Source organism: Symsagittifera roscoffensis, chromosome 8, assembly GCF_963678635.1.
Source record: "Symsagittifera roscoffensis chromosome 8, txSymRosc1.1, whole genome shotgun sequence".
Lineage (NCBI taxonomy): Eukaryota > Metazoa > Xenacoelomorpha > Acoela > Convolutidae > Symsagittifera > Symsagittifera roscoffensis.
Window position 1 is genome coordinate 52,947,265 of NC_087069.1, and position 26,968 is coordinate 52,974,232.

Sequence of the window (26,968 nt, forward strand, 5' to 3'; positions counted from 1 at the left end):
AATTTTGGCACGGTGAACAGTGAACAATACAAAAATTTTTTTCAAACGTTACATCGTAATATTGCCCGTTTAGCCAAAAATACCTGTAAATTAAATAATATAAATTAGATAGGTGAGGGGGGGGGGGGGTGGAAATGACTAATGGGCGTTTCGAAGCTTCTAATAAAGTTCGAAACATTCATGACATTCGATACTAAACAGGAACAGCAAGTTTAGTTGTTTAGTTTTTTCATAAAAAGAAGATTTTTGTTTTTAGAGCGACTGCATTGAATAGATCAATCAAATCTTTTCGTCCAAATATTATCACCAAATATTGAAAAAAAAAGCAGCAAGAAATAAAAAAAAACTAGTTTCCTTTTGAAAATGCCATGACCTGCAACCATCGAATCGGGTTAAGCTCAGTCCTCATATTAATAAAACCAGAAGAAAAGTACTCGATTTCAGACCCAAGATTGACTTGTGTTTAATAATAATAAAAAATAAATTGTTGTCATATCAGAGATTATTCAACAGACCTTTGTCAACAAACACCACTTAATGCAATAAGGGTCGGGGTTAGATTCGTTACTAGGTTGAAGTCGTTCTTTTTAAGGGTGGATACTCGTTACAAACTACACTCTGCGGAGGGGGTGGGGGATAGTTAAATAGGGAAGAGTTAAAGGGGGGACATTAACTCACTATCTGAGGTGCAATCGGAATTGTGTACTGACTCGGGGGCTCCTCGACAATTTCCAGACCCCCCATGTAGTCTCTAGTCTCCGCGCCCCTCCCCCCTCCCCCAAACTCCCTATTCTCAGTCCCGTCCAGTATCCTTCTTTGAGGAGGAGGGGGTTCTGGATACTGGTAGTAGGGCACGTCGTACCTGCAAAGTGGGAAGAAAGTAAGATAAAAGAGTCCCGATTGGAACAAAATAGCGATCTTGTTAACTACCCCTCCCCCCCCCCCCCTATGGTATACTTTGTAACGAATATCCCCCTATTAAGAAAAAATTGAACAGTCAATCATTACGAATTTTGTACCTTGTTATTTATTTCCCCCCTATTGCAATAGTGGGGGGGGGGGGGATAGTTAACAAGATCCCAAACTAGAAATATGGGACCCTCAAACTAAAAGAGCTCTATAGAAAATATCTTCATAATTCATAAATGATGTTTGTATCAATTCATAAATTAGACCACTTCATTTGAAAATTCAAATTTGAAATCAACTTAACATCTTCCCTCCCCGAAACTGCTTTGAGGGACCGGATACTTACGTGTGGTTCCATTACTCTTATCTTAAGAAAATTTTCAAATGAGATCATCGACCAATCAGATCTGCACATCTTGCTTGTTCTCTGTGCTCATTTAAAACTATAACCAGCCAATCAAATGTTTACAATTTGTTCTCAAGACAACTCTTTGACAGCCAATCAGATGTTTGCATTTAAGAAGCAGCCTCTCTTAACTGAGTGCTCATTGTTTGTTCACAGAGGTGCGCGCAGGAATTTGAGGCTTAAGGGCGCTTTTTGGGCGGGACATTTTGAGTTAGGACTGGAGTGTAACTCATAGAGTAATTTCGGATAGGGTACACCGTCTGCTCGTCACGCTATCTTATTTTCGGCCGGATAGATTCGTGCAACTTCTTAGTCTAATACCGATCCTAATCTTACTCTTATACTATCTAGTCTCAGGTTGTTTAACTAGTCTCTGCTAGGCTCAATAGATCTAGGGTATACTGGTTTATTGCGGCTGCTGAAGTGCTCGGGAGAGTCCAACTAATTTCTAAGTTAAATTCAAATCTCTCTGGTGCTGAAATTACAAGTAACTTCAGCACTTACAAATAAGTGGGTTGTTAGTTAGATGGATCATGATTGGTTAATATTAAATACTTTACATTGGTAAAACATTTAATTTATCCAATCATAAAATATAGTTTAGATCAGGTTCCACCCATCCGGGTTTTACAGAGTTTTTTAGAACAGTTCTTTTGTAGTTCAAGGATGGATGATGGACGTTGGTATTTGGCGAACATCATTTTTCTTTTGTTTCCTTTTTGTTAAGGAAGTTCCAGGGATCTGGAATTGAGGACACAAGACGTTGTGTTCTTCTTGTGACAACGACTGAGTCTCTGCAACAGCATCAATTCTGGTTTCAGAATGGTTGGCTATGTCAGGTTTTTCTGTTCTTCGGAGAGAACTTCTTTTGTGTTTGATCTAGCTCGGGAATGGCGTGGAGATTGTGCGTGGAGGGGATGCCTGGTTACTCGGATCTGTACGTATACTTGAACATCGAGGTGGTCATTGGTCTAGTTCAATGAAGTCCTTTTCTGCGAGGTCAAGTCGTACTCTAAATCCTTTGAGTTGTGATTGTGAGCGGCATATCGATTATAGTTGGTCATTCTCTCTCGAGTGTAGTGAGGTCGTCTTGTCTTTTGATGTTCGTCCTTGGTGTTGTATTCTGATCTATATATTGCATCATGTGATTTTACATTTTATAAAACTTTTATTAATTTAATATTTTTTAATTATGATTTTAGTTAGTTGTTTTCACAAAAGCTTTTTGTTTTAGTTCGGTTATTTTGAAGAGTTACTCACCCTTGAGTAGCTCTTATTAAAAATAAAGGTGTGGTCACAAAGCGTGGATGTAGCACGGTGGGTTAGGCCGGCTATAGAGCATGCTCAGGACGTCCTTTCCTGGTGGGTTAGGCCAGGTGTGGGAGTATGATTTCATGCGGTTTTTATGAGGGGTCCTGTTATGTGACAACATTTTATGTTGGGTTTGTTGTGGTTTTACTTATGTTTTGTTGGTTATGTACTTTTTCCAAAAAGCAAATTGTTTGTGGTATGGGTTTGTCTTTTGACTTTTTTGTGTTTTATTATTTCTTTCTAAGACTTTGTAATAGTCTTCAAAAGAATAAATTATCCAGTTTTAAACTGGGTTAATCCGGTTTGGGTACCGTTGGTTTCCTTTTCTTAGTCATGCTGTTATTTTATGATTTGTGGTATTTAGTAAGCTGCGTTGGTTAGTTTTGTTTAGTATATGATTCCTTTCCAACCGGGTTAAAGGAAAGTTTGAAACTTGTTATTATTTGTTAGAGTTGTTGAGTGTGAAAACTTGAAACTGAAATTCATTATTTTAAACAATTCTTCGTGGGCGAGCTGTGCGAGTGTGGATAGAATTTCTGTGCGAATGAATGAAAATATCAAAAGGTTAGTACTGCAATTGCATTTTATTAATTTACTGCATAGAATTTGGAAATTTACTGCTAGTAATGGGGGAATTTTAAGATACAAATTTTCATCATATGTAGATTTACTGCTTTTAGGGGAAAATTTTATAAATTAATTTACTGCATTGGTATTATATTTATTTAATTGTTGGTGCAAAAGTTAAATAGGGTTTTAAATAGTTTTGAAGAAGTTTGATATTTTTTATTTTTCTTTTGTGAATTTTTCAGATGATTGAAGATGAAGGCTAAAAATCTAAAGAAAACATGAATAAGGAATGGTGAGTTTTTCAATATTTTAATTAGTTAGTAATATTCATTTAGTTCATACTTACCTGTTAGTCGTCGGGGAAAAAACCGTGGGGGAAGATATCGTGAATTAGTTCTGAAGTTGTTAGTAGTTTAGCTAAGATGCGGATGATATTTTTAGTTTGAAGTAGTGGCCAAAGCAATTGAAGTGCCTTAATAGTGGTTAGTTCTTCAGTGCCTACTGCAAACTCATAAGGTGTGTTTTGGATTAAGTTATATAACTTGTGGTTAAATTTAGTGTTGTGGATGAATTCTAAAATGGGGATTTCTATAGGCTGTACAAACTCGTGCGGGATAAGGAAGGGTCGGGATTCTTCTGCGTTGAAGGTCTTGGTGATGGGGCAGAAAATATACATTTGGGTTATGGGGTCATAATTACGAAGAATACCATGAAGGTTAGTATTTTTAATACAATATGTGAAATTTAGGAAATACGGTGAAGTGTATTTTGAATTGATGAATTGAAAGCGATGGTGTGGTTGTCTAGAGGGTGTGTGGAGGTCAAAGTGATTTTGGATGAAACGATAGTAACTGTATGTATGTGTTTGTTTAGTTCGCAACATAATATCGTGTGAGCAGTGTAAATCTCTTTCGTGTGGTGCAAGGAAATGAAAGGTTAGTGAAAAGATTTGGAAGCGTTCTTTAAAACTTTCGTACGCTTGTGTGCTTGTTAGTGCTTCTGAAATAATGTGATCAAACTTTCGGTCGAAGATGTTTAGTGTAAATACATATGGTGTCTTGATGAAAAATTTCTCGGTGATTTGTGGGTTAGCGAAGCGATCGTCGTCTAAGAATTGATCTTGGTTAGCTCTGATGATGTTGTGATCATAGTATTCTAGTGTGTATTCGTTAGCTCTAGGTGCAGTGTGTATTTTTAGTGATTTTTTATATCCAACGTAAGTAAATTGTCTAGCGGTGAGTGGTGTAGTTAGTCGATATAGCATGTCTTTGTTTCGGTCTATATCAATGGATGTGTTAGTTAAAGGTAAGCAAAGAGGGTTAGTGAAATGATAGTATGAGGTCCAAGAGAGAGTGGGCATTAAAACGTATTCGTCTACAAAGTTGCGTGTTTCGTTAGCGTCATGAGGGGTGTTTAAGGTGTATTGTGGAAATGAGGGTAAAGTGATGGCTAAAAATTCTCTAGTGTTAGTATGTTGGGGGTGGTTGATGTATTCTCGGGCTGTTCCTGGTTTTGCTGGGAAAGGATGGTTGGGGAACTTTCTTTTAAAAGTGCGATAAGCTCTATTAGTGTTGAGTGAGGATTCAGTTGATGTGGATGATGGTGCTAATGATTCGGTATAATTTGAAGAGGGTGTAGGGGGATTGGATGAATTTGTAGTGGAGGAGATTTGGTTTATGGTCGGGGTGTTAAGGTGGTAGGGTTGTTGTTGGAGGGTAATAAAATTTTCTAGCTCTGGGGAGATTCGGGGGGTGTCTGGAGATGATTGGTCAGAATGGTATGAGGAGTAGGTTGGGGTAACTTGGGAAGCATAAGAGGGTGTAGGAGTGATTGGGTCAGGGTTATTTGATAATATGGGTTGAAAAGGAGGTTGAGAAAAATGAGAAGGGTTATGAAAATTATTGGATGGAGATGGTTCTGAGTCGGCAAATTCGTCGGGGGTTTCAATATTCGGGTTATTTAGCTGTGAAATGGAGTATAAAACTGAAATTTGTGAGTTAGTGTCGGAATTCATGCCTGATGTTACATTGCTAGATGGAAAATCGGGTGGCGGAAAAGCAAAAAGTGGTATTATTGGGATTGAAGAGGTAAGGTTGGTTGGATGGGAATTTGATCGATGGAGTGATCCAAGTTGGCGGCTCATCGTGGGCTAAAAAAATTATTATTTTGAGATTGAAAAGCGGTGGTATGGGGCTGTTCAATAATTTGTTCATAAGTATTATCATCTTGTGATGGATGTGTCATTATATGTTGGACGGGACTTTGTGATGTGGTGAGTCGAAAATTTGGATTATGTGTGATTGCTAAATTTCTAAAATTTCGCGGGGCTAGGGATAGTGGATGGTTATTTGGTAGGGGTGGTAATTGTGGTGCCGTTGGCTGTGTGTCGACATTGTTATGTTCTTCGTCGTATGTATTTTGTCGTGTTGTTATTTTTGTGTTATATTCTTTTATTTGTGCGTCTAAAAGAATTTTGTTTATAGATGTGGAAAAAATTCCAAAAAATCCTGCAAAGAGTATGCGTGCTACGCTTGCTTGTCTGTTTACTTGTGTGTGTATAGCACATGTATTGTAGATTCCTTTTAAGAGTGAGAAAAGAAATCCAATAAAGTTAAACATTGCGTATAAAATAGTCAATTTTTCTAAGATGTAGTAGGGCCATCCTAGAAAATCTAGGATCTCATTTTTGAGTGTAACAAAGCTAAAAATGTTAATTGGTGATATATCTTGGGGACGGTATTTTTCGCCGTTTAGATATATATAATCTTTTATGTCTTTAAAATATCCGCTATAGTCTTGCGTGTAGATATCGGCAAATCCTGCGGTTTCTGCAAGTTTGCGTAAGTTTTGGTCTATTGATTGTCTTTGTATAGTGTCCATTTGTGTTAATAATTCTTGGAATTGTTGTGTTCTAATGTGATGTTGAATATCTGATTTTGAATAGATTCCTATTGATTGTAAGTCTATATTTGGGTTTCGAGCAATAGCGCGAATGCTTTCTGGTGAAAATTTTTTGAGTGATTGCATTAATGTGGGATATGGAGTGAGAAGATAATATTTGTTTTCATCAGGGTTTAGTTGTACTACATTGTGGCTATTTTCTGATCCACATGGGACTGCGGTATCCCAGAAATATGTTCTTCGTGAAAGTGTATCCACGAAATGTACTTTATTCTTATAAAAGATAGGAATTCTTTTATAACATCGTTTATCTTCAAAAACGTATAGTGGTGATACTTTTTTAGTACAAGTATAAAACCATAAAATGTTTCCTTCGTAGTCTAAAAAATTTGATCTATTTCCTGATAATAAGTATCCTGCGTAGGGTATTTTTAATACTGCTAATGCAAGTGATTGTAGTATTTGTGTTCGTTCTAATTCGCATAGTTGATGTAGTGTTTCTAATTCAGAGAGTGACATTTCTTGAAAAATGCGGCTAATTGTATAGTCTAGTTTCATATCCAAATGAATATCATAGTGGATATTACCAAAATATGTAGTATTCATTAGTGATAATTCTTGTAAGCGTGTGCTTCTGGTGTCATAAGGTTTTAGATGTCCACCAGGTTGTCCGTTGCTTTTTTCAAAATTAACTGGTATATAGGATGTTCCTTCGTTTAGAGGATGACCTGTGGCGTATGGGTCGATTTTTACTTTACCAGTGGTCATGTCGAATCCTTTTTCATATTCAACTAATATTTCAGAGTATTGTGTTCTGTGAAGTGGATTCCTGTATTTACATGCAAGTTCTGTTTCTTGATATATTTGAAAACGTGTCAATTTATTTTCTATATTGTCTATGTTTCGAAAATCGGAACTTAGTTTGCGTGATGGATGGACTTGTTCATATGGAATTGATTGTATGAAATATTTTTCGTGAAATTTTATCATACGAGCGTGTATTTTTGCTACTTGAAATGTTGTACATGTGTCTTCGGGGAACCAAACAATTGTTGCTTGTGTTCTCGTTGTAGGGTCGCAATATCCTTGATCATTTTTACAAGGTAGTCGGATTCCTTGATAGATCATTGTATTATCAGATAAATCTCGTGTGAGTTGTATTTTTTCGAGTTGTATTTTCCAATCGAAAAACATTATTTCTTGGTATCCTTTATTTTTTGTGTCTGCTTTGCAGTTTGATGGGTTATTTATACCAATGTGTGGTATCCAGTGTTTATCATGTAGGTCATAGGTTAATCGTCCGTGTGCGCCGTTATACGGGTATTTTTCGTCTAGTCTTATATGTCCTTGGTGTCTTTCAAGTTGTGATTGATGTACAGAGTCTGAAAAAACTTGAAAATTAACTAATTTTCTTTGGGAGTTTTTATTTTTTGTGATGTTTAGTCTAAGTAATTCATTTTTACAATCGTCGGGATTGAGATGTAAAAGACGTTCTATATTACTTTGGTAGAATGATTCATGGTCAAGTCGGTTTTTGTTTCCGTTCGAGACTTGTGAACAATGTACTTTCTTTTCGGAAAATGTTGCTGTGAATTTATAACCTGTAACTGTTGTTGCTCGGGCTTTTGAATAGAGTGTTGCTATTATATCTGTGGTTTCTATAGCTTGTGGTTCTGTTTCACATTGTGATACCTGATTGATTGCATATTTATGTAGTGTTTTTTGTTCATTTTCTTCGCAATCGTAATGTGTTACTAATAAATCTTGTGGTCCTGTACGAGGGGAAGGGTTTATATTTTGATTTGAGGTTATTAGAAAAAGGGTTTGGAGAAAAATTAATAATTTTAGAATATACATGTGTATGATAATCCTGAGTATGGATTATAAAATGTAATGTAACCAATTGTGTTTTTAGTGTATCTGTCGTATTTGTATATTACTTCAGTAGTTATAAACGGTGGTGGTAGTGATTGAGCTGTTATGTTAGGTGGATTTAATGGGTAGGGATGTTGGGTAATATTATTTAACTTAACTGTGATTTCAAATTTTAATTGTAAACTGTTTTGTTGGAGTATTTGAATATTGTGATCACGGATATCGTTGTGAATATCTTGGCGATATTGTAATCTATTAAGTGCCCAGTTATGAAGGCGGTTACTTTCTTGATGTTGTCCAAATAGTGGTGGAGGTGCTGTGAATGTATTCCAATCTAATCTTAAAGGAATATTTATTGATGATTGTTCTCGATATCTGGCGTCGAGATTATTTGGAAAATTTAAGTTAAAGGGTAGTGGTGAAAATTGACTTATTGATGGTGTTGATGGTAGTGATAATGTTTCTGGTAGTGATGAGGATGTTGTTGTATCCGTAGAAATATCTATGGGGTCATTGACTAAATTTGGTTCACCTTGTGTGAATGAATTTGTAGTCCAATATGGCAGTCGTGATGTTAGGTTTGGGGGGTTAAAGGGATTTTCACGTATCTGTTCAGATGTTGGTGTTGAACCTAAGTAGTCTGAAGGTAGACTTGAAGTGCTTCGTTGTGAAAAAAGTGTAGGAGTTTCTGGTGTGATACCAGTGGTGTTTTCTGGAGTGGTTTGTGTTGGGGATTGAGGTATATCAAAATGAACTCGGGGAGTTTGAAAATTTCTATTTCGTCGAGGATGTATAATTTGTCTATTTATTTCTGCTGTGTTTTGGTTTTGACTAAGGTTTCGTATTCTACTTAGTTCTTGTGGTAGTGTTGGGTAAAGATTATATGTTGGTTCACTTAGGGATGCTTGTCGTTGAACTGGTTCTAGTGGTTCAGATAAACGAGCGTGCCTTTCTTCAAAGGTGTATGGATTGTCTTGAAAAGAAATTCGTGTAGATGTTTGAGGGTTTTGAGTAGTTGAAGGTGGTGTTTGATTATCTTGGGATGATGTCGGTGAAGACTGATTCTGTGACTGTTGGGTAGCAATTTTTGATGGATTTTTAAATTGTTACTTTAGTGAGAGGGTTTATGTTTATTATAATATTCTTCTAAAAAAAGAATTAGAAAAATTGTTGCTAGGGCAAATGTAATGATTGCTTTCTTTATACATTTACATATTGTCAAAATGAGGGATGATAGAAATGTTATGAAAATTACAAACAATAAAAAAATATCAGTTCTACTGAAAATTGTTCGTATCATTTAGACAAGTTGTTAAAATCGTACCTGTGGATATATTCAAGGGTTTTGGAAAGTTGGAGGAATAGTTCAATTATTGTGTAGAAAATTAAAAAAATGTTACAAAAAATTATTATGATTATTAGAAAAGATTCGATGATATCAAAAAGAAAGATTATAAAGACTTGAAGTATTGAAAAAAAATGTTTAAAATTGATAAATATTTGAGCGACTGTTTGAGAGAAAAGCATTTAAGAAATGATCTCTTTGTCGAATATTTTTTGCTGTTTGAGGCGATTTTCTAGTGTGGTCGAATTATTTATTAGTTTTTTGACAAGTGGGTTGAGTTTCGTAAAAAATTGTTGGGGGCAATTTTCATGGTGACTGGGAGGTCGTCTTTTTCTTTATTTTTGTTTGTCAAATGATCCGGGGTATGGTGAGATTTTTATACTTTAGGCTAATTAAAATCTTCATTTTGTGACTTTAGGCTAAGTTATCAAATTTGTTTTGGGGGTATTCGTGGTCTGAGTTGGGGAAATATTGTTGATCTTTGGGTTATTAGATAAGGGAGGGGTACGGTATTATGGTGATATTTATTTTAGCTGTCAAGTTGGAGTGGTTTGCTTATTTTTGACCTGGAGGTTGTAAAGTTATAGTTAGAGATGTGCCTGGAGTTCTAGATTATTCGTCTAATTGATCTTAGTTTGAGTTAGAGAAAGTGGCGGATTGGATGAATCCTATTGGTCTATTTTGAACTAGAATTATTGCGTACTTGTGAGCATGTTATTTTGAAAAATGGAAATGAAAAATGTTACGGAGGTTTCAAGATTGTGAAGTATAAAATTTTAAAATTACTTTTTAAATTCTACTTTCTTTAATATTTTAGATTGGGGGATGAACATTTTGTAGTTTTTACGTGGTTGATTTCGGAGTCTTGTTGTCTTTCTATGTTCTGATTTGTCTATTTCTTCTTGGGGTATTATTTGTTCTGTCATTTTTCTATTTTTTCTTTGTTTTGGAGATTCTTTACGGTTTTGTGTATTGTTTTTGGTAGCGATTGGTTTTGTGTTTTGATTTTCGGTGGGGTTATCATTTTGTTCTGTGTTTTTCAGATGTGGTTCGTTTTGAATAATTTTTAATCCTGTGAAAGAATATAATTGGGTTAATTCGCGGAGTGCGTATTCTTTTGGGTAATAAGGTAATAGGTTGTTTCGATGCTGAACGATTTCTTTTTTGTTTGAGTCCATAATTTTATATGTGACATCTGTGGGTTTTGCAATTATTTGATAGGGTCCTTTTCGGAGGGGTTGTAATTTTTTAGAAATTCCTTTTTGAGTATTAAAATTAGGTATTAAAACAAATGTTCCAATTTTTAAATCGGAAGCTGGTGTAAAACGTGAATTGATTTGTTCATTTATGTTTTGTCTTTGTAATAACTTTTTCGTTATTTTTTGGTAAATTTCATTGTGTTTCTTATCTCTATTTAAAATCCATTCGGTGTGTGTACCGGAGGCTAATTTAAGGATTTGTGGGTGATGAAAATGATCTTCATCGTGCGTATGTAATGGTAGGTTATAACAAATTGAGTCTTTATTTGGTTGACAATAACCTTGTGCGTTTTTATGGGAATTTGCTGTAAACATTATTGGTTTGCGTGGCTTTTGGTTGAAAACCATTTCGTATGGTGACATTCCTAAAGTTGTCGTGATTTGTGAATTATATGCTAATGGAAATAATTTTACATCTGCTGACCATTCGGTATATTTGGTATCATTTCCGTTGATGATACATCTAAGATATTCTTGTAGTGAACGGTTCATACCTTCGACTAAGCCGTTTGTCCAAGGTGCATGAGATGTACGTGGTTTGTGTTTAATGTTGTATAAATGACATAGTGTTATTATTTCATTATTTATGAATTCTGTACCATTGTCTGTGACTAAAATTTCTGGTAGTCCAAATTTTGCTATCCAGTGTTCATAAAGTGTTGTGTATGCGTAATAAGCGTTACAATGTGGTACTGGGTTAAGTGCTACATAATGTGTAAATGCGTCAACAATTACCATAATGTAGGAGTTTCCTTCTGATGAGGGTGAAATTGGTCCTTTAGTATCAAATGAGATACGATGATTAAAGTATAAACTTTGTCCTTTAAAATCTTGTTTTTGTGCTATTTGTTTTTGATTTGGGTAAGGTTTATTTAATTGACATACTATACAATCATTGCATAGTACTTTTATCCAAATTGGTGCATTTGGGAAGTAAAAATTTTGTATAAAATTTGAATATGTTTTCTCTGATCCAGAGTGTCCTTTAATGTTTTGTGTATGTGAAATATTAAAAGCTATAAGAATCATACTTATAGGGAGACAGGGAACTGTAGATTCATTAAGGTTGTACTCTAAAAGGTCTGTATTTTCGTTAATTGTTGTATTGTTAAACTTGCCAAAGTATCGGAGGAGTGTTTTGTTTCCTAGAATGGTTGAATCTGCTTTGATAGGTTTAGTTTTATATTTGTGCCATGATTTTAGTTGTCGAATTACTGGGTCAAGGTTTTGATATTGTTTCAGTGTTGAAATTGTAATTGTTTCTGTTGGGGGGAGAAAAATGTTTTCGATTTCTAATTTAGATAATGGTATTGTATCAAGTGGGTCGTGAAGGTCAAAAACTTGATTTATTGTGTATTTTGAATCATTTGTTTGTGGTCCTGATAAATTTATTTTATCAGTTAAATCTTCTTTTTCAATTAGTGGAAAATGGTCTTTTTTAGGTAGGTGTTGTTTTGTTCGTTTTTGTTGGGTGTTATTTTTTATCCATTGAGAATATGGAATTGGTTTAAAAGTTGATGTTCCAAGTAGGTCAACTTCATAATGATTATTTTGACAATCTAAATAAAGTGGGAAATGTTGTAAATTATTTATTTGTGATTGTTCAATATCAGTTTTTACTGCATATTTGCATTCTAATCGAGGTGATGTTTCGTTTTCTGCAAGGTAGAATTTTATATTTTTGGGTATTTCAACTGTTGTTTTTCGTGTAAGTAATTCAGGTGGTGTATTTCGACTTAAGGTGTCTGGTAATGCAAGATTTTTTCCTGCAGTCCAAACTATATGTAAGTTTGGAAATTTCATTAGAATTAGTTGAAATCTGTAAACTCGGTGGTTTGGGTTAGATTTCTGTGTAAAAAGAAAGATGATTGGTTTGTGGTCTGTGAACAAAACTGTGGGATGTTTTGATCCAAGTATCAGAAATTCATATTCTGTAAGTGTATATATTATGGCTGTACATTCTCTCATTAGAGTTGAGAGTCGTAGCTCTGCTTGAGTGAATAATCGAGAATTTGCTGATATGAGGTTCATTTTATTTGTACCATTATGTGATTGTAATAATGCTGCGCCGATGCCAAAGTTCGAAGCATCGCACATTGCATAAAATGGTTGATCAGGGTCTGGAATTGTGTTTGAAATTTGTTCAGTTAAAAGTTTCTTTATTTCTTCGAATCGTGTTTGATGTTCTGTATTCCATTCAAAGTTGTTTTGTTGTCTAAGGATGTTATAAAATGGTCGTAGGTATAATTGCATTTTATAAACATATTTACTTAAAAAGTTTAACATTCCAAGGAACTCTTGGATTTTCTTTTTATTTGTTGGTGGTTGAAGTTTTTGAATAGCGTCAATGCGTGATTTCAGTGGAGTGATTGTTTTTCTTTCTATATTATGTCCTAAGAATTTAACTCTAGTCAAAAAGAAGTGTGATTTATCGGGGGCGGCCTTCAGATTTTCGTTCTGAAGTATTTGGTGATATGTTTCTAAAACTTTGAACATTTCGTCTTTTGTTTGTGATTGCATAAAAACATCGTCTAAATAGGTGATTGCGTTTTTCTTGAGTATTAGTGGTCTAAAAATTTTGCTCATAAAGGCTGAAAATGCTGCTGGTCCTATGGATATTCCATAGAATAAGCGGTTGAATTCATATTGTTGGTTTCCGATAACAAATTGTGTTAAACGTCGTGATTGTTCATCTAGTGGCATTTGATTGTATGCACTATTCATGTCGGCGGTTGTGAAGTATTTGCCGTTTATTTTTGTTAAAATAACTTGTATTGGTTCAATGGGCCAATTACATTTTGATTCATCTATGAGTGAATTGAGGTATCTAGCATCGAGAACGATTTTTAACGATTCTCCTTTAGCTAGAATGATAACGGGGTTGATGAATGTGTTGCCTTTTGGTTGTTCTTCTTTATTAACCGGTGATATAATGTTGTATTGCTCTAAAATATCGAGTAATCTGTTTACTTTATCATGTAAGTGAATTGGTACTTTACTTGCTCTTTGTTTTTTGAAAACTGCGTCTGGTTTTAATGGGAGATGTAGTGATGAACTGATTTTGCCAACATCGAATTTTGATGTTGCATAGACTGATGAATATTGAATTAGCTGTTTGGCTAACTTTTCAAATTCGTCTTGTGTTATTTGTGAATGTTGGAAATTAAACATTGTTAAAAATTTCTGTTGGTCCTCTGTGTAGTTACTGATGTTGAATGTAGGTTTGAAATATGGAGTTTTTGTGAAATAATCCGTATTTCTGTTTTCGTTACTTATTATATTATTTATAGATAATTCTTCATTAAGAATTGTAGATTGGCAAATATCTAGTAATTGGAGTATATTATTTACGCGATAGGCTTTTTCGTGTATTGGTGATATTGTTGCGTTGGTTTCACAATATCCTAAAAGTCCTAATGGTAATGTTACTTGGTAAGGTGTGTTGTTATAGACATGTAAGGAGATGATATCTGAATTCGAATTTTTCAAATATTTTATTGAAGAGATTGTGATTTTGAAAAATTTATGAATCGGTTTGAATTCAAAATCTGACATATAAAATTTTTGTTTGTTTTGTGCTTTATCATATTGGTGAACTTGTTTGATTGAAAAATTATAGATGTTTCCTGATAGTGGTTTCAGGTGTTTTCTTTGTTGGTTAAATATCGGATAAAATTTTGAAAAGAATGGTGGTTGTTTATTCAATCTTTGAAAAAATGTTAAGGATGTTTCTTTTGTTTTTGTATATTTATCTTTGATTAATATTTTACTATTTAGTATGTTAATTGTTGGTATATACTTTGAAATAAATGGTATTCCAATGATATTATATTTAATATCGGTGATATGGAATATTTGTTTAAATGGCTTATTTAAAATTTTACTTTGTTCCATTGTTCTGGTAGGGAGGAGAAATAATTGGATTTTTCCGTAGTTTATCAATGTTGATCCTTGTGCTGTCGCTAGTTTGCTGGAGGTTTCAAGAGGTGTTAGCTTTGGGTGTAAGATTTTTATTTCATTCCATGTGGGAATGTTTATTATGTTTGATTCTGCTCCTGAATCAATTAAAAAATCTATTTCAAGGTCTGGTGGTTGAAATTCTTTATTTCTTGGGCTTTCTAAGAGAAATGGTATTGTCCAAATTTTTTCTTTGGGTTGTTCTTTTTGTATATTTTGATAAATGTGGTTTGTATTCAAGCATTTTGTTTTGGTATTTTTATTGGTTTGATTTGTAGTGTTTATCTCATTTGTTTCTTGCGTCGTTGGTGTGGAATTTATGGGTGTAGTGTAATGATTTTGAAGAATTTGTGATTGATTTTCATATATATGTGATGGAAAGGGTTGTTCATATATGACAGATTCATAGTCATTTTCGATTTTTATCATATTGATATCAAGAGTGTTTTCAGTATCACTTTCTGAATCTGATGATGTACAGTTTATTTGATTGAGTTGTAACGTATCAGTTACTGTGTCATCAATACCTGGAGGGTCTGATGTTGTTTCTGGGTTAGCTTGTACTTGATTGATTTGTCTTTGATGTTTAGGTGTACTGCTTCTGTGACGATTATTAGAGTTATTGTAGTGATTATTATTTCGGTGTGGTGATTGGGAATAATTTCGATAGCGATTATTATAACTTGGGTGTCGGTTTTGTGAATTATTTCGCGATCTGTTTTGGTAATTATTGTTTGGTCTGTTATAGTTCGATCTATTATATGAGTTATTCCTTGATCGGTTGTTCGGGTAATTCTGGTTTCGGTTGTTTGAATAACTTCTGTTTCGATTATAGGAGTAGTTTCTATTCCTATTGTATGATGAATTTCGTGATTGGTTGTTTGGATAATAGTTATTTCTTGATTGAGAATTAGATCTAGAAACAAATCGCTGTGTATTTGAATTTGATCTGGAGTAGTTATTTCGACTATTCGGTCTATTGTAGTGATTTTGTGATGAATTATACGTGTTTCTTCGTTCTGGTGATCTTCCTCTATAACTTGAGTTATATGGAGATTGATTTCTTGTATAGCTTGTATTGTTTGGGAGTGGTTTTCCTGAACTGTTGTTGCTGTATACATTTTTGTTTGGTAGGTTTTGATCTTTTTTCATGTATTGATAAAATGATTTATTTGGTTCTTTGTATTTTTGAGGTTTATTTTGACTATCTTGTTGTTTTTGTCTACATTCGGAAATACTATGTCCGTATCGTCGGCAATAATTACACCATTTTTTGAAAGATGGTTTGCCTTTAAAGTTCGGGTTCTTTTCGTAAATATTGAGTATTTCAGTGATTTTTTCAACGAGATCTGTTTCTGATTCTTGTATATTATTAATATTAGTGGGAGTCGTTTCAATTTTGTTAACGTATTGTAATTTCAGATTTTCCGTTTCTTCTAATTTCATTGTGATTTCTGCTTGTTCTAGTTTGTCTACTAGTTTTCTAAAATCTAAATCGGGTTCTCGAATTGAAGAAGGATGTGATGCTCTCTTTTTTATTGCTATTTTCCTTAATTGTGGTGTTAAGGTCATCATTAAGATTTCTGTCATCTTAGTGTTTTTATAGTCATGTGTATTTAGTGAATATGCTTTTCGAACTAGTGTTTCGATTCTTACTGCTATTTGCTTGATGGTTTCGTTTGGTAATCTGCGAATTTCATTACATAAAACTCTTTGTTGTTGTTTGTTTCTTTCGGAGTCAAACATTTTTGAAAATTCTTGTGTAAATCTTTTCCAGTTTGATTTTATTTCTTGAGGTAGTACTGAAAACCATTTTTGGGCTGCGCCATCTAAGGTTGTTTGTATCAACGCTGTGCGTCGATGTATCCAGTTTTGATGTAGTGGCGTATTAATTGGTTCAGGTCCAATATTTAAAATCAGGTTTGCTGTTACTGCATTTAAATAATCTTCTACAGAGTATTCAGGGTCTGTTCCTGTGAAAACCATTAAAGGTTTGTTTGATGTTATTGATGATCCACCCATAAGGTATGGATTCATTGTCATTTGTAATGATTCAGCTGCATTTGGCATTTGAGAAAAATTTGAAAGTTGGTTTCTTGTTATTTCATGTTGTTGAAGATAATACGGGAGTGGTATTTCATTTTGCATTTGTGATGGTTGATACGAGTGTGTAGTCATTGGATTTTGTTGTTGAATTGGTTGAAAAGATTGTATATTAATTGGATTTGGTTGTTGAATTGGTTGTTGATATTGTGCATCTATTGATTGTGGAGAAAAATTTCTATGGTTTGTACGTGTTTTCTGTATTCCTTGTCTACGATATTCTTGAGTATTTGGTGCAAATATATCTGGTTGTAAGAAATCTTCATCTGAGGATAAATAATCCATTTGATAAGATGTTTGTTTTTTATTTTTATTTTGTTGAAAAAATGGGTAATTTTCACTGCGATCCTGTGGAGGATTTGGTTGAAAATTTGTGGAATTATATTGGGCCGTTGGGTTATCCCAGTTTCGAGGTTTTGTATATTGATTAAAATTTCTTTGTGGTTTATAATTTGTTTTTGATGGATGTGTATAATTATAATTATGGTCTGCAAAGTTGTTTCTAGTGAATGTTTTGCGTGTTTTTGATGGTATTGTCATGGGTTTGTATGTTTGGTAATCCATATGTGAATATTTAGGGGCAACCGAAGGTTTAACGGTTGATTGTAAGGTTACCTGTGTTTGTGAAGGATTTGTATTTCTTGGTGTTGTTAAATTTGGGCGTATTGGTGAAATACTTTGTTGTGTAGTTGTTGTGTGTACAATTTCTTCATTTATGAAGTGTGATGGTGTCTGTATATCTTGTTGAGTAAGATTCCTAGTTCCATTGAGGTTTTCATTGTGTATGACTGTAGAGTTTAAACTATTATTTTGTGTATCGGGTAAAAATGTATTATAGTTTAATGGTGTTGCATCAATTGTTAATGGTATTACTCTTACATAATCTCTTATGTAAGATATTGTACCTATTGCTTGACTTGAGATTGATTGTGGAAAGTTTATAAATACGGGATGAGACCATTCGGGGTCCCAAACATAATCTGATTGTTCTGTGATAGCTGTATCATCGTTCGAGTTTTGGGGTCTAAAATTTTTTCTTGCTTGTGCAATTAAATCAATATTGTGTGTAAAATAATCTATTATGAACCATGCTAAAATTTTTTGTAAATCGTGTTTGGTATGTTGTGAAACGTCGTCTTTCGTGAAATTTTCTTTAATGATGTTTAAATAACTAGAGAGTAGTGTGATTTCATGTCGTACTCTTAAATGTTTAGATGTTTCTGTCGGTGAGACATTTGTTAATGGGAGTTCATTTTCTAATATCGAAATATAACTATATATTAGTGCGAAAACTTCATTGGTGAAAATGGAGTTTGCTCTTTGTGAGTTATGGTATTGTATGCTTTTTATATATTCTGAAAAAACTTTTGAAAATTCTAAATCAAGGTCGTCTGTTTGAATAGTGTATGTTCTATTATTATGGTTTGGGGAAGTGAATTCTATAGAGTAGATTCCATATTGTTGTGTTATGTTGCATATATCTTTTAGATAGTGATCTATGATTTGTCTTTTGATTTTTACATCGGGGAACTCTGTTTTACATGGACTGATTCCGGGTTCAAATAAATTTACGAGTAAATTTTGACAAAATATGTGTTGTCCTCTATCAGTATCTGCATCTACTATAAAAGGAAAGATTTCATCATCATCTGGAGTTTCGTCACCTGGGGTGTGCGTTGAACTCATTTTTTCGTTCGATGACTGTTAATATGTAATTATTAATGTGTCGAATTGGTTGATTCCAGTTGTATAGATGTACTGGTTTGTGTTTATACTGCTTTTTTATTCTTCTTTTTCCTCTTTGTGATGAATTTGAAGTTGTTTCTGAGTCAGAAAAATATAATTGATCGTGTTGTGGGTAATTTTTATCTATTGATTCTTTTAGTTTGTAGAGTTCGTCTAAACTGTTGGTTTCTGATTCTGAAAATGCGTTTCGATTTTTTGAAAATCTTTTTCGTGTTATTTGTCTTTGTTTAGTGATTATTTTTCTCTTTAGTGTTTGTCGTTTTGTTCGAATGTATCCAACTGTTTGTGTATGAGGTGTGATTACAAGGTCGTATTTTTTGTTATCTATTTCACAATTGTGTAAAACGATTGTTTGTTTATTCCCTAGGTTTTTAAATGACATAAGGTTTAGGATGACGGGTGCAAAAGGTTGTTAAATGATTTCTATTTTCCTAAACTGTTAGTTCTTACGATTTTTTGGTTAGCTTAACCTGGGTCTATTTGTTTAGGGTTGGAGAGAAAAGTATATCGATTCCGAAGAATGATTTTTACTTTCTCGTGACTAGTATAAGCTAAGGTGTTAACTTACTTAATCTTACTTAGGGGTAGTGATTGTGTTCAAGGGTTGGAGAATAGTAAATCGATCCACAAGGTTCAGGTATAATTAGAACGCGAGTAGTTCGTTAGATACTATTTTAAACTTACTAAGTCTAAGATTTATCCTGGGTCTGGTAAGAGGGGGGATCAAGTGAAGGATGAATAACCGAAGTTCTTCACTGTTTATCCTAATTTGAATGATTAGTTTTGTTTAAAAATTTCTATTAGTCTTGGGTCTTTAGAAAGGGTTGGGTAGTGAATCGACGTTTGAGGTCGTTAGACACTAATTAAGTGGGTGGGGGAGAACAAAGTTGTTCTGTTTGATCCAAGGATAAGCCTTGATGATCAAATTTAAAATGTAATGAAGTAGAAAATGATTTAAGATCCAAGGATAAGCCTTGATGATCTGGTTTTAAAATTAAGTGACTTTAAGTTTTAATGAGGTTTTAAATTTGTGTAAAGGAAAGATTTAGTATTTTATGATATTAGTGAGTTGATGATTGCTGTTATGTTTTAGGTGATGAAGCTGGAACAACAGGATGATTTATGATTACTAACCATTTATTGTCATGCTACTAATTTTTATTTTTATTTTCCAATAAATATTTTTCAAACATGTTTTGTATAATACTGCAGAATTTTAGGAAAACGATCTTAGATCTTTTTATCAATCGTTATTGTATAATATTAATTTTGTTTAGCGCCTGAAATGATTTTGAAGATTTACTTCAAGGTTTTATGTTTGCAAATGGAAATCTAAATTCATTGCAAGTAGTATTCGAAATATAAAAGTTTGTTCTGGCTTTTGCCGAACTATCATGTAACTATACGGCAAGTTTCTACTTTGTCGTATGTCGTCTTTGGTTCGATGTCTTCTTCCAATTCCGGGTAGTTCTATTATGGTTCGGAATATTGGCTCGGATCTATTGAGTCGGAGAGACATTTCAATTAAATTATTGTCGTATAACATTTTGTAAATGTTTTTGTCTAATTTCTAATCTAATTTTGGTTAATTCTAATCTAATAAGGTCTTGTTCGAGACTTATGGTCGCACCAGATGAGTTAGGACTGGAGTGTAACTCATAGAGTAATTTCGGATAGGGTACACCGTCTGCTCGTCACGCTATCTTATTTTCGGCCGGATAGATTCGTGCAACTTCTTAGTCTAATACCGATCCTAATCTTACTCTTATACTATCTAGTCTCAGGTTGTTTAACTAGTCTCTGCTAGGCTCAATAGATCTAGGGTATACTGGTTTATTGCGGCTGCTGAAGTGCTCGGGAGAGTCCAACTAATTTCTAAGTTAAATTCAAATCTCTCTGGTGCTGAAATTACAAGTAACTTCAGCACTTACAAATAAGTGGGTTGTTAGTTAGATGGATCATGATTGGTTAATATTAAATACTTTACATTGGTAAAACATTTAATTTATCCAATCATAAAATATAGTTTAGATCAGGTTCCAATTTGGAAGGGGGCTTACCGTTTAAGCCCTCAGCCCGCTACTCTAAGTAAACTCTATGTGGTGGTGCGTTTATCATCACTTTACCTCAAAGGTTGGTAATACAAGTATGGCTGCATTGCATCGTCATCATCGTAGCCTCTGAAACTGTCTTTGTAAGTCGAACTCCAAAACTTGTCCTTTTTCGGTTCCATTCTCGGAGTCAGATAAGTCGGATCGTAAGTTGTTGCGTAATAAAATGGTCTGTCCGTTTGAGATCCGAGTGTTCCTGTTGCGTAATAAAACGGAACTTGATTCTGATAGGCTAGCGAGTCGTAACCAGTTGCCATATATGGTTGAATTGGTGGCAAGTAAATCGGCCGAACTGGATCGCGACTGGTCATCGCAAAAGGGCGATCTACTTCGTATCTGTTTTTATGGTGTGATTTGAAACTCTGTCTGTACATTGAAGTCCAGTTAGAGTCCTCAAACCTTCCAGAAGGTTTTCCAGCGGGTGTTCCAGTTTTGAGAATGAACGGTCGTGCCATTAACACTGGTTCCACGTCTCGGAATCTTGGAATAATCGGTTCCTTTCTTTCACTCAGAGGCAGTAAAGAAAAAAGCTCAAAAGGTTTATCAATATTTTTGAAAAGTCATTTTTGCCATTTTGTGTTCTTGGGATTTTTTCTAGGCTTATTTAAAATAACTTATTTAAAATAAGAATTATTTTGAATTTTAAAGCTACTATTTTCTAATCGCTATTAAATTTTTTATAGAGATAATTTTTCGTTCTCTGCGTTTGCTCAGTTTTGGAGCGCATAAATTTCCTGTTAATCAAAATGTTTTCAATTCTATAATCGATTTTATAACAAATATCCTTTTTTGCAGTTTTTTTGCAAATTGAAACTAATTTATCTCAGGGAAAATTTCAACAACAAAAAACTTTCTCAAAGTTCGCTGCTGGATGTTATATCTTAACTATATCGGATTGTTGATGCTTTAAAAAAAATTTGAAAACCATTATTGAAAAAGTATGATTAATTTCGCCCGTTGAGTCTAAATATTAATTTTAAATCAAATCGCTAATTCAAAATCAAAAGTTTGGTCTTCACTACCTTGGAGTTATCTGGTAATCACGATGATAAGTTGACTTCCAAAACTGGTTGGAATTTTTGGACCGCAAAGCTGGATTTAAGGCGGCCATTTTTAACAATTTGATGGCAATAAGAGACCAATAAAAATATCAATAGTCGCATTTTACCAATTTTTTAAACGCATTTTGAACATCAAATGCTGTTTCTAAAGCTTCTCAATGTGCTTTTGGATATTTTGTATTACATTTTAAGCCATTTATTTTAAACATAAGTGTGCATTCAATAGTATGCTAAAATGTAACGTGTGATAGGTAAAATTGTGATGTTTGTGTACATGTGCTTGATTGCTTCACAGATATGTGTTTAGATCGCTCAGCGGTAAACCAAACAAGAAAACTTCAAAATTGGTAACATATCTGAAAACAAGCGTTTATGATTTTTTGGTTTCAATTTTTCGGCAAACGAAAGAAAATGGAACCACAATTGCAAAATTATTCTAAAATCTGTTAAGAGGTTTGAAAAAGTAAACAACCAAAATTGAAAGGGAATTTAGTGCACCTATTTAAAAGACGCATTCCTTTTGGAAGAGGGTGGAATTCTGTTATTTATAAAACTTGCATTTGCCCTATTATTGAACTAATCATTTTAGGCCTAAAAAACGTTCTGGTGCTAGAAAAAGTTCCCGAACGATAAAAAATAGTGTCGAGTTGCTCGTATGTGTTTATATAGCTTGTCTACTGTGGGTTAAGATTTTTGTCTAATCTTAACCCAATTTGAGAAAAAAGCGCGTTAAAAAATTCGTATTTTTTTCTTTTGTCTGGATAAGCAAAAACAGGCAAAAATCAGATTTGTTGCGGAATCCGCAGCATTGTAATTTTCTTTGATCTTTTCTGCTATTTTGGATTCCACGGACAAAAATCTGAAACACTGTATTGCTCAAAAGTGCTTCAAAAAGAGGCAACTTTGCTGACTCCGCGACAAAATGTGTGGAATCCGGAATCAGATTGAGGAATCCATAAACAAATAATAATATTGTGTTTATTAAAATAAGCTGTCGCGGAATCCGCAACTGTAAGTGGAAACCGCAAACTGTAAGCGGAATCTGCGATTTTTAAGTGAATTCCGCAAATTGTAAATGGAGTCTGCAAATTGTAAGCGGAATCCGCATCAATTTGCGAAACCTACTTGAATTTGCAGAATCAGCTTGCATTTGCAGATTCCGGAACAACTACCTATATTCGCTCGTTGCGGAATCCGCAACAAAATCAATGTACGTTGCAGTATTTGTGCGCGGAATCAACTGAAATTTTGCAAGTGAAATCCACTTACCTTTTGAAACATGTTTAAAGACTTGTCTTTCCAGTCAAGGAACATACAGACACACAATTGTGCGCCTATCCAGTGCACAGTTTGGCCTCGAAATGGAAGAACAAATACAAGACTAAACAGGACTCGAAACATACACCAGCAATTGGTACTTTAAAATCATGCACTTTAAGGAAGAAATGGAGCAAGCGCAAGTTAAGAATTGATATATGTAAGGGGCAAAACCCGAGACAATTACACAACGCGTGCCTGTTATGATCAAAAGAGTCAATATTTCGATAAAAGTGTTATGTTTTCTATAAGAAGTTTTAATTTGTCAATTGACCCTATATCAATTATCAGGCCTCATGTTTCGTCCAATTGTAAACAAAGATAGCTGGTTGCTGTGCAAGTAGTACAAAAAAATTTGAACAAGTTCAAAAAAAATAAAACAAAAAAATTTGCAGGTTTTTTGTGTGTGGTTTGATGTAAAGCGTAAAACTTAGTTGTTAAGAATTAATTCGATACTTGTATTCAAAAATTTAAAAAAAAAACAGAAAACAATTAAAAGAAGTTTTCCAAAAAAAGGTCTAATTTTTTCTAACCTTTTTGAACGAAATTACCAATTCATTAAATCCCAAAAAAGCTCTAAAACAAGCTCCAAATAATCTTTTCTACTTAGAATCAATTTTACTTTGCCTAAATACCATTTTCTTTAAGAACATGAATAAATCGCTTAACTTGTTCGAAATTAAATTATAACTTCGAGCCAGTTTTTCTCAGCGCCTGGACAGTTTTTTCAATGTTTTTGATATTGATTAAATCACGGCTGAAATGACATCAATGTGATACAACCTTCGATTTCAATACATCCCAATGATCTTTTGCGTCACGATAATTTTGCTTGGAAAACAGAAATAAAATTAGGAAACAAACTAAAACACACCCGACAACAAAGATATTCCACTTTTCCAGTAGTCGTAACAAGTACACACATTAAATGAAGAAGAATTGAAAAAGAAACTAATTCAAAAAAAATTTAGACAATTGCATTACCTTATCTGGCATATAAACTGGAATACAGTCGAATGGGCCTTCAAAAATGCAATAACTACTACAGAAAATTGGTTTATCAATATTTGTACAAAAGTTTGATCAAGAGATCTACAGTGCTGATTTAAATTAACCGGACAAAACGCGTCAAAATTTCTTCTCAAATTGGGTTGTGAGTTTAGGTGAAAAATTATGAATACAAAACTTGCTTGAAATTTTAGCAGAATTAATATAGTGTAATTTGTTTTGCGAAATTCGGGTCCGAAATTTTACCCCAAAAATGGGTCATTTTAGCTTTTCTTAGTTAATCAAAAATTACGCCAAAAATACCCTTTTGATCACAGACATAATTATAGCAAAGTGAGCCCCTTACGTAGCCCAACAAACTTCAGGAAAGGTATTATCTCCAAAAAAGTGTAAAAATTGGTCTATTTTTGTTTGATAGACAAAAAAGGTTTTTTTTTTACTATATAAAACACCAACTTTTTTTTAAAAAAAACAATTTTTAAATAATTTGCAATTTTTTTTGGAAAATCAATCTTTCTTAAAGTTTGTTGGGCTAAGTGAGGGGCTCACTTTGATTTTTTTATGACTGTGATCGACAGGGTATTTTCGGCCTAATTTTTGATTAACTAAAAAAAGCCAAAATGACCCATTTTTGGGGTAAAATTCCGGGCCCGAAATTCGCAAAACAAATTACAGCACATTGATTCTGCTAAAACTTAAAGCAAGTTTTGTTTTCATAAGTTTTCATCTAAACTCAACCCAATTTGAGAAAAATGCGTTTTAAATTTGTTTATTTCTATACAATTAGTTTTGCTAGTTTTTAAAAATTTAAACGTAGATGTTTAATGGTTTCTTGATTAAAATTATGTGTAAATTTAACAATAGCTTCTTGTTCGAACAAGACTTTAGCTCCAAACTCATCTTTCTTTTGAAAAACATACAATGCGAAAGAAGTCACACAACCGATGGAAGTCAAAAACCTAACCACTTCTTTGTCTTGAAGAGGCAAGCTTTCCTTCAACAAAAAGAAAAATTAAATCAAGATGACAACCAGATCTGCGGGTAAATAAATAAAGTTTTTTTAAATATCTTATTCAGCATACTTAATCTTGCGAAAAAAAAAATATTTTACTTGTATTGGGCGACATTGAAAGTGCAACAGCAGCTTTTTGATGAGCCAGCAAATCTTTCAGGTTGTTATGTTTTTTAAAATTCGAAAAAAACTTTATGTTTGCTCTGATACACTAGCAGACAAAGGTAAACGCAACTTCACGTTTTTATTACCTAAAATAAAATTAATTGAATGGAAAACTTTGAACAATAAACAACTAGATTTCTAAAAAACTTTCACATCAATCGACAGCAAATGATCTAAACTACTTTACCTGATAGTCTCAATTTTTTATTTGAAGCATTTGCCAGTTTTTTCACCATATGAAATATGTTTTCTGTGGGAGTGAACACTTTTTCAAATAAGCGGATTAGAAAAAACTCGATCATGCCTTGTGAAACATGTTAAACCAGAAAATGCAGTTAGCAGTGTGACAATTTCCCTCAAATCTTTTCTTTCCTGCACTTGCGGGCAAAATTAAGCGCAAGTTCAGAATTTTTTTTCTGCAAAAAGCCAGTTTTCAATCTACCATTTGAAATTGTTATCTTTAAAGTTCAGTAAAAATTTTTACGTTGACCGTGAGAAAATGATCAGATAAATAACAAAAATGAAATTATCAAAAACGAGTTATCCAGATTTTCACACTGATTATTCCATTTTCTCTTTGCATGAACAATTGTTTTACTCCGCTTACTCGAGAAAAATTTCACTAAGTTGGAAAGTTAGTGCACATGAGGAAAACTTGTATTTTCAGATCCCGATCACATAATTATGTCATTGAAACTAAATATTGAACCTTTTTGATCCGAAATGTACCATAACTACTCAAAATTTTCTCTTCTTCAGTGAGAGATATAAATTTAGATGATGTTTTCTTGTGCGGCTGAAAAGCTTTCGAAAAAATGGCATTATATTTTCAAAATAGTGCTTTGTGTAGTTGTTTTTTAAATGTTTGTGCTTTTTGATATTTTCTCAGAACCTAATCAGGTAGATCACAACCTCGTCTTGCATCATGAGAACGATTAGTTTTTAACTTAAATGCAACACGCACTGTAGATTTGAAATTTTGTAAATATAGAAAATTTAATGTTTCAACTAACTTCCTAAAGTTTTGAAAATATCGAAAGTTTAATGTTTCAGCTAATTTTCAAGCGTCGTGAAGTTAATTTTTGAATTCATCAATACTTCCATTTGAAAAAGGTAGCAGAACCGTTCAAAAGACTGTTACTTTTTATTGTACCTACAGACTTTGCCAATCTTAGATTGGAGTTCCATTAAAGTTAGGCTTCAATAGAGTAATTTTTTTTCTCATTGACAATTATTTGAGTTTAACCCAAGAAATTCAAAACCGTATTTTTTTCATGTAGTTTATAGTCTGCTTTTTTTCCAACAGAAGCCAAAAAGATCTGGGCTTCAAAAACTGCTCACGATTTGGTTAATAACTACAATTCTTTTCAAGACAATTTTTTTAGTAGTTGTGAAGGAAATGGTTTTTTTATTTGAAGTCAAATGTTGCTGGAATTGATGGAATTTTTTCGAAAAACAGAAAAAATTAAACTTTTTCTGTTCAAAATTTTTATTCTTGAAATAAATTTGCAGGTTGTTTAGCTGATTATATGAGTATGAAAAACACAACTATTTCAATCGAATTAGCCTTGTTTATAAGTTGAAACACTTTTTTGCACAGTAGCCATAAACTGAAAATGTTGAGTTTTGCAGAACAAATGATTTTCAGAGACAGTTACAGGACTAAAATGATTTTAAGACACGTACATAAAACAAACTGGCAAAACGAAAATAATAGTTCCCTCTTTAAAGCTAGTTTAGCCTTAAATTTTCTTTTATTAATTGAATTGGGGTTTTTTGTAGCCTAATTTTTTCACCAGTCACTATTTCGTAGCCTTTGGGAATCAAACTGTGCTGTGTAAAGTTATTTTATTCAAAGCTCTGGCTGCTCAATTTTTTTCCGATGTCATTAACTTTCATTTTTCAAGAAAAG

At 33.4% G+C, this 26,968-nt stretch overlaps 1 protein-coding gene across 3 annotated transcripts in view; it reads right to left on the reverse strand.

Moving 5' to 3' along the window:
• Positions 1 to 21,838, reverse strand: part of LOC134852993 (calpain-like) — a 43,741-nt gene extending 21,903 nt beyond the window's left edge. The window contains exons 1-3 of one of the 3 annotated variants that reach the window (XM_063868900.1): positions 21,516 to 21,838; positions 20,509 to 20,990; positions 679 to 862 (exon numbers count right to left, since the gene is read on the reverse strand). In XM_063868900.1, coding sequence (XP_063724970.1) covers positions 679 to 862; positions 20,509 to 20,948 — 624 coding nt within the window. In that variant the 5' untranslated portion in view covers positions 20,949 to 20,990; positions 21,516 to 21,838. Of the gene's footprint in view, positions 1 to 678; positions 863 to 20,508; positions 21,001 to 21,515 lie in introns of all 3 variants that reach the window. The other 2 variants (XM_063868899.1, XM_063868898.1) reach the window with 2 other exon arrangements.
• Positions 21,839 to 26,968: the final 5,130 nt, after the last annotated feature.